The 9151-nt window shown below is 39.6% G+C and overlaps 1 protein-coding gene across 1 annotated transcript in view; it reads right to left on the bottom strand.

The window, feature by feature from the left end:
- Positions 1-5747: 5747 nt before the first annotated feature.
- The window catches only part of LOC102814488 (sodium/nucleoside cotransporter 2-like), a 24804-nt gene continuing 21400 nt past the window's right edge, over positions 5748-9151 (bottom strand). Inside the window, 1 exon segment of the mRNA XM_006831860.1 lies at positions 5748-5865. Within this exon segment, the coding sequence (XP_006831923.1) occupies positions 5748-5865 (118 nt within the window).

Below are 9151 nucleotides of genomic sequence, written 5' to 3'. Positions count from 1 at the left end.
GGAAGGACCTTTGAGCACTGAATTCAAGATCCAGTAATTAACCTTACACTGAAATGAAAAATGTAGTGTGTTGGCTGCAAAGTTACCTTCATTTGAGACTGTGTCAAGGATTTAGAACACAAAAAAGCTTTTTCCCCAAATGAATTTGCAAAACTAAGCAATGTGTATGTGAATTTCTTAAAATCTCTTGTTTTATGCAACAGGAAGCATATTTGATAACCTGTCCTAAGCCTTGCTCTTTTCCAGTAGTGTAAATAAATAAATAATTTACTTACCAATTAGTTCATTCATCTGTAAAATAGGATGTGTACAGATTAAATCGAAAGATGCATGTAAGGAATTTACCACAAGGCAGCACACAGGAAAATGTTCAATACAATAAACACTACCTCTTCATTGTCCTTACAGTTCTGCTGTAGCTAAACATAACAGGCATGTCTCATAACACTGTACATTAATACGCCACGGGAAGTTGACAAAGTACAGCAGATAGCCCAGCTTAAACGTTGGTGCTTTCTACCTGCGCTTATTAGTAAGGTCTCAGCACCTCCGTAGATGATTGAGACAAATTCTCGGAGCCCAAGTTGGCCGGGAGCTACCGCTGCTGCCGCTGACGAGCAAGTTCGAATGTACCACAAAATAGCTGCTGATCGCCCCCGCCAACTCCAAGGACAGACAGAAAGCTCCATCTTCTTTTGATGCTTTCTGCATCATTCACTATTTCCCCCATAGAATCCTTCACTATTTGAAAGCAGGGCTTGAATTGTCTTCTTCAGTTCTTTCAGCTTGAGACATGCTGAGTGCATTCTTCTCTTTTGTATTTCTAACTCCAGGTTTTTGCACATTTAAAAAATAATAATTGGCTTTGTCTTCTCCAGCTGTCCTTTGAAATTTTCTATTCAGCTCTCATTTCTTTTACTTGCTTTTGCATCTCTTTGCTGGAAAGCAATTTGGGGTTTCTTTTGACATCCATTTTTGTCTTTTCTTTCTTTCCTGTCTTCTTAATAACCTTTTCTGCTTTCTTTCTGTATGATGTTCTTGATATCATCCCACAATTCTTCTCAGCTTCCGTTATTAGTGTCTAATGCATCAAACCTGTTCTTGAGATGGTCTCTAAATCCAGGTGGGATATGTTCAAGGTGGTAAGTGCACCTGTTTTAGCATTTGTCAGTTTTAGCCTGCACTTGCATATGAGTAATTGATGGTCTGTTCCACAGTCTGTCCCTGGCCTTGTTTTGGCTAATGACATTGAATTTTCCCACTACCTCCTCAATTTGATTTCTGTGTATTCTATCTGGTGAGTTCTGTCTGTATAGTTAGCTTTTATGTTGTTCAAAAAAGGAATTTGCATTGAATAAGTCATTGGTCTTACAAAATTCTGTCATGCAATCTCCAGCATTGGTGTTATCACCAGGGCCATATTTTCCAACTACTGATCCTACCTCTTTGTTTCTAACCTTTGCATTCCAATTTCCTACAACTATCAAAATATCTTGATTGCATGTTTGATCAGTTTTAGCCTGAAAAAGTTGGTAGAATTCTTCAATTTCATTATCATTGGCTTTAGTGGTTGGTATATAAATGTGAATAATAGTGGTATTAACTGGTCTTTCTTACAGGCATATGGATGTTATCCTATCACAGACAGAATTGTACTTCAAGATAGATCTTGACATGAATGTGATGCCATTCCTCTTCAATTTGTCATTCCAGACATAGTAAACCATGTGATTATCAAATTCAAAATGGCCAATACCAGTCCATTTCAGCTCACTAATGACTAGGATATGTATTATGTTTTGCATTTCATTACACATTCCATTTCATATTTGACAACTTCTAATTTTCCTAGATTTGTATATTACATGTTCTGATTATTGAAGAATGTTTACAGCTATTTCTCATTTTGAGTTGTGCCCCACCAGCAAATGAAGGTCCTGCAAGCTTTATTCCATTCACATCATCATGGCCAACTTTACTTTGAGGAGGCAGCTCTTTCCCATTCATATTCAGCATGCCTTCTAACCCGAAGGGCTCATCTACTGGCATTTTATCTGACAGTATTCTGGTACTATTCATGTTTTCATTTTCTGGCACTACATCTCACAATGTTTCACTTCTATTCATAAGGTTTTCAGTGGGTAACCATTCAGGAGTAGTCTGCTTCTCCTTCCTAATCTATCTTAATTTGAAAGCTCAGTTGAAATTTGTCCACCATGGGTGACCTTGCTGGTATTTAAAATACTGGTGGCATAGATTCCAGCATCACAGCAACGTACAAGGTAGCACAGAATGACAAAATGCCTGAAGAATGGTAGACATGTGTATAGTATAAATGAAAAGGTTATTTACACTCAATTGTTTTCTATTGTAGTACATCATAAAAAATATTTAGACACTAAATTGGACACTAAAGACTAGAGACTTATTACCTATTAACTCTCTAGTCTATCTGATTACTAAACTAATTTGTAAAAATAAGGTCTTAGGAAGACTTTTAAATCCAGGATCTAGAGCAGCTGGGAATGAAAACCATCAGCAGGCAGGAAGTAGGGTTCCATGGAGGCTGAATCCATAATCTGAATATACAGAGGCTTGAGGTGAAAGGGGAGGCAGGAAAAAGCAGGAGAGCCAACTGGAGATATGAGCAAGGATAACAGAGGGACAATCTATACCTCTACCAGGAAGCATGCCTCATCGCCTCTTGCTACGCTTGTAGATCATGTCAGAGTGTAGCCAGCCAGACATGAAAGTAACATGGTGGCAGTGGCTACTCCGGAATGTCTCCTAGGGATGCAAGGGGTAGTGGTGTGATTGGAATTGGGGCCCATGAAATCTGTCTTAAATCTGCACTAGCATAAAAAAACACTGCTTTAACTTGGGTTCATGCTGGAAACTGGGGAAGATGCTGTTATCAATGCAGCCAATAGTGTCTGTCATGGATTGCATTGTTTTCCTCCAAGATATGTGTCAACTTGGTTGGGCCAGGATTGTCAGTGGTTTGGCAGTTATGCAATGATATAATCACCTTCCACCACAACTCTACATGATGTATTCTAATGTCTACTGTGCTCAGCCCCAATTTGATGTGATTATCCGATGTACTGTAAATCCTCACCATCCTTCTATGATGTTAAGGAGGCTGGATGCCAATCTACAGGGTTAGGTTGTATCTGAGTCAATCTCTTTTGAGATCAAAAAGAGATTTCACAAGCAAGCAGAACTCAAATGGACCTAGTACCGCCAAGAAAGAAAAGCCAGTAGTGGAGTGTGTCCTTTGAACACATGCTGTGAAGTTCCTAGATCCAGAGGAAGGTTGATGCCAATGTGCATGCAGCTCTTCAAGGAATGTTGGGCCTAAAGGTACTGAAAGGGGACAAGAACCTTTCTCCTGAGTTGACAGAGAAAGTCTTCCCCTAGAGCCAGCTCTCTGCATTTGGACTTACAGCTCCAAAACTATGAGAGAAGAGAGTTTTGTTTGTGATATTTCTGTTGGCAGCACTAGATAGCTAAGATAGTGCCCCCTTGGCAGGCGGAAGCTAGTGAGCCACAGAAGGCTGGAGTGAGGAGTATGGCATCTGAGATGAGGCAAGATCAGGATCCAGTGCCAACCCGTGGGGTGTCCAAGGACCACATTGGGATGGTACACCACAATGGTCTGAACAACCAGGAAATAGCTCCATGATACAGGACCAGCATGGCATGAACAAGGAATGGGATCTCAGTGGGGATGGAGTAAGGTTCCCATGAAGAGTAAGAAGAGGGCACAGAGAGCTCACATAGGTGAACATGGCTAACTTGACAGGTTTAGTCTTGATGGGAGGAGGAGTTCACGCCTCTGCAATTCCTGATTCCACTCAGGAATCAGTAGTAGACTGTGTTGATGAGCATGGTAGGACACTAGATACAGAATTTCCTGGAACATTAAAAAAAAAAAAAAAAAAGCAGAGAGGAAACAAGTATAAATTCTTTTAATTTTGTTTACAAACACCAAACTGGAAAACTTTTGAGGGCTACAGAGACTTATAACTGATAATACCTTGCATTTGTAAAACATTACAGTTGCCATAAACTTTTGCATACACTATTTCACATATTCTTACCACAACCCAGCAAAGTAGGAGTCCGGGTACTCTTGCATACATTTTGCAGATAAAGAAATACAAGTGCAAAGTGTTAAGTTCATTTAGTCAGACCTTTTCTTCTATAGATGAGGAATCTGAAGCCCTGTGTTAATTGGCTTACCATCAACCAAGAGCAGATACTCAACAAAGGCAAGGTCCAAGGTCCAAGCCCAGGTCTCTCAGAGTTCCAACCATCTCTTAGTGCTCTATTCTTTATTACACTTCCCTCCCAGCCACTATGGTGCTTAAACCAGAAGTGAGCATGTAGAAAACAGGCCATGAGGAATGGTTAACAAATTTTATTGACTCTACCTTTCTACTCTAGGTTCTCCTAGGTAGTTTGTTCTGACACGCTCTGTGTTTCTTTGCAGCATGTTAAAAGAAAGAGCAAGAACATGGGAAAGACAGAAGCACCCCAAAATCCCACGTTGGTCTTCAGAGGTGTCCAGTGTCAAACTCTATAACTATGCACACATATCTAGATGACACACTCCTTTAGGGTTCATAAAGTCTCTTAAAGATAATAATATGAATTTATGATCTGCTCATAACAGGAAACTTGGAGATCCTTCCCAAGCAGGATCCTATTTGTAAACTAGAAAGCTAAGTTTAACAGAGCAGATAATTAAATCAGAAACTTTGTTCAAAGTAATGCTTTTTAATTAAATGATAATAAAATAAAGAAAAGAAAGGACTCCATACTTAGATTAATTTGATTTAAATTTGCTTGATGCACTTGGCACCAAACATTTATTTGTTTGAATACAAACAAATGAAGTGAACAGAACCACAAAATTATTAAAATGAACTAAGTCCTGGTGTGGCACCACAGGATAAGCAGTAGGCCAGAAGGTCGGTTTGAACCGCAAGGCTGGCAGTTCAAACTCATCAGCCGCTCCTCAGAAATCCTCTACAGGGCCACTATGAGTTAGAACCAACTCAATGACCCTTAACAACAGCATTCAGTATTTGTAACTAAACTGATTTAAGTTATTGCCAATCTCAGATATTTTATACCTTGGACATTAAAAACAACTGAAGGTACAACATAGAAATAGTGAAACTGATAAATGCATAGAAAAGCCAAAGTTTGGTGGAAAACAAGTCTTTTAGTATTATAGGTACTAAGCTATTTATTTCACTAAGCAATACCTCCAAAATGTATTACACTCTTGCTTGCTATTGCACTAAGCTGGACATTTTGTAACTTAGGTTCTACTCGCTAACATAAATCCCAGCCACCAATAAAGCACCAAGAAACATAGCTTTTCTCCCCTACACTACACATTCTATGCCAAATCACATTTTCCACATTGCATCACATCGTTTTTAAGTTGGCAACTAGGAACAAGATTTTCAAGATTCTTTTTCTGACATGGTAATATATATATTATTTTAAATTTAAGCTCAGAAAGGGCCTGTGAGAAATTGTCCATTCAATTCAAATAATGGAAAGACAAATGCTAATTGTCATTATTGGCATATCAAACATGAAACTTTGTATTTACTGTTTAAGTTCTTGGTGAGTTAATTGTAGAGCAGATAATCTGAGTATGGAAACATGTTCATCATCAAAACGCTGTCAAGATCATTTCCATCCACTGTGGTGGAAATTGTCCACCTTTAGACACAGGTAGAATGGTGATAGAATCCACAGCAGTTAGCAAGGGCCATGGCGCTGAACTCATTGTCTTCCCAAGGACCAGAAAACGAAGGACCGTGGGTGCCATTTAGAAATGTACTAAAATTAAAAGCCAAAGGGAAACACGGTGAGTCAGATAAGTACAATATAACAAGACTCTATCAGAAAGCTCTACTAAGCAGCTGAAAAAAACCAAACCAAAACAAAGCAACATCTTACAAGTGGATCCATCACAAATGGTTGAATAAATAGGATCCAGTGAAGTTTATTTTTTCATTCATGCCCAAGTAATAGTGACAAGAAACCCTATATGATGTGTTCTGTCTCTTTGTCCAATTCCTAATCATAATCATTTTGGGAGTTCCCTTTCCAGATACCATTGAGGCAATGTTTTGTTGTTGTTGTTGTTGTTATGTGCCTTGGAGTTGGTTCCGACTCATAGTGACTCTGTACAGGGTTTCTGAGGCTGTAAATCTTTATGAGAGCGGAAAGCCTCATCTTTCTTCCGCGGAACAACTGGTAGTTTCGAACTGCTAACCTTGTGGTTCACAGCCCGATTCGTAACCACTACGCTACCAGAACTCCTTCTGTTAGTGCTTTGTAAAGTGATTTAGAATGGAATCTATTAAAAAAAAAAAAAAAAAGTGACATCACAAGGCCAGTTAGCAATTTTCACTTAGTCATTTGCATTGTAAGATTATGTTTACAATGACATCCATAAGAACATAGGAATTAAAGCTCTACCAGGCCAACAACCTAATCAATTTATAATTCATTTCTCATAGGGCATCAGAAATGTTACTTTTTGGAGGACATTGGTTACATGCTTTTAAGATAACCTCCAAACACAGGAGGGTAACATGCATTAACTTGATTTAGTAACCTGTGAAGCAGTTAACGCCTGAAACATCTACCTACATTGTGAATAGTTCTGCCTACTTAATAACTTTTATTTCCAGCTCTGTTTTCTGTTCTGAACCCCAGGTTTATGAGTTCTTCACATGGTTATTTCACAAGTACCTCCATGTGAATATATCAAAATGTAAATTAAGCCAAAATCTCTTCCTTACTCCCATCCTTGAAACTAGTCCTTTTCCTTTCAGTAAGTGAATGGCACTCCTTAGGCCCACATGTCTAGGCCAGAAAGGAATCAGTCATTTGTGACTCATTTCTCTGCCTCACCCAATGACTCCCTCCTATGAAGCCGATGACGAAACCTATCGGTCTGATGTATCTCCGTCCTCACAACCACTTAATGGTAGCCCTCTTCGTCTTTCACTTGGACCGCTACAACAGTGCTTTCACTCTTCTCCTTCCATCTACATGGCTACCAAAAATGGTATTTGAAAATGGTATATCTGATCATGTTAGTGCTCAGATTGCTACAGATCTAAAGCTACCCCCCTCGCATTTGATTGATCTTCCAGACTCTCCTCTCAGAATTTGCTTTACTCACCCCATACTTCATCACCAGTACATATACCTTTTACTTTGGCAGTACCGAACATTCTAGAACCTCAAATCCACACTTTGGCATGTTTTGTGTATTTTAAAACTAGATCTTGGTGCTTCATGACCTCTTCTCTTCTTTTAATATTCCAGAATTTGTCAAACACGTTTACCTTCACACAATCTGAACTAATCACAAATCTCTCAATTCAGATTTATCCCCTCTCATTCTTCTTTTTCTTTTTTCTGTCTGAAGACACCCTTAACTTAAAAAAAAAAAACACTTTTTAAAAACTGTTCATTGTGAATTGAATGAAGTTTTACAGAGCAGATCATCAGTTTTACATTCAACAGATCATATGTTGTTATTGTTAAGTGCTGTCGAGTCGGTTCCGGCCAATAGTGACCTTGTACAGGGTTTCCGAGGCTGTAAATCTTTACGGGAACAGAAAGCTTCATCTTTCTCCCGAGGAGGGGCTAGTAATTTTGAACTGCTGACCTTAAGGTTTGCAGCCTGATTCGTAACCACTACGCTACCAGAGCTCTTTTTCATTACAGTGATTGCAATCCCCTTTTTAAGCACCATCAGTTTAACAGTGGTGGTGGTTGTGTGCTGTGGAGTTGGTTCTGACTTATAGTGACCCTGTATAGGGTTTCTGAGGCTGTAAATCTTTACGGGAGCAGAAAGCTTCATCTTTCTCCTGTGGAACAGTTGGTAGTTTCGAACCGCTGACCTTGAGGTTCGCAGCCCGATTCATAAGTCTTGTACTCTTCTCTGTGTCTTCCATGACCTTCATCTCTCCTCTGCCAGCTTCCCTCTTGTTGTACATTACCTTCCCCATCACCCAAGTTAACATTTGTCTACCCTCTACCCCATGAATAGTTTCCCTTCCTTTCTACCCTTGGTAACCATCATAGGATGTTTCTTTAGCATGAAAACCTTTTCTTAACTTTTTGCAGCAGTGGTCTCATATAATACGTATCCTTTCATGATTGACAGTGTGGCACTGTGAATCAGCACTAGACTGTTAACTACAAGGTCAGCAGTTCAAACTCACCAGCTGTTCCTCGGAAACCCTAATGGGGGTCACTATGAGTTGGAACTGACTCAACAGCACTTAACAACAACAACACATTGCACTCAGCGTAATGGTCTCACCTTTAACTCTTTAACCACTTAGAATCATTGCTGAGTTTTTGCCTTGTTGTTAAGTGCTGTCAGGTCAGTTGTGACTCATAACAACCCTATATAGGATTTCCAAGGAGTGGCTGGTGGATTCAAACTGCTAACTTTCTGGTTCAGTGCATTATCCTGCAGTGCCATATTCCAATCACAATAAATACATTTCTTATCAAGGAAACTACCCTTCCTTGCTTCTTCTCCTGCCCTTCTTCCTTTCAGTGCCCCATTAATCCAGGTAAGACCTTTTAGTCATCCATACTAGAAGTATGCAGTTAATGAAAGAAGAGAACAGAGATCAGAACCATCACAAGTAGCCATTCCCGTCTGATACAGTCTAGTCAGTGTGCGCATGGTTACCATCCAGACCTTATTTCTTTTCCCTTCAGGAGACTGTGGAGTAAAAGCTAGAGTCTAAGAGGAGGCAGCAGGGATTCTGGTGCTCACCTTTGGAAGAGCTCTTTGCAGCACACGTAGGTCTCATAGCTGCTGTTGGTGAAACTTGTGCTCAGAAAGGAGACACAGTCAGCTTCCATACCCCTGGGGACATGGAGGATTCCTGAAAAAGGAGACAGAGCTACTAAGGAAAAGTTTCTACATGGTCTTTTAGATTCTATTTTTTCTTTGAGTGTTAATGAAATACATTATAGATTAGGTGGCTCATCTATGCACCTGAGGAATGGATGATTCAATCAATGTTCTGGGGAAGATCCTGTTATAATCTAGGTGAGTAATTTCTGCAACCACCTCTGGTCT

Source organism: Chrysochloris asiatica, unplaced genomic scaffold, assembly GCF_000296735.1.
Source record: "Chrysochloris asiatica unplaced genomic scaffold, ChrAsi1.0 scaffold00004, whole genome shotgun sequence".
In the NCBI taxonomy this organism is placed as follows: Eukaryota; Metazoa; Chordata; class Mammalia; order Afrosoricida; family Chrysochloridae; genus Chrysochloris; species Chrysochloris asiatica.
This window is presented reverse-complemented; position numbering and strand designations above follow the sequence as displayed.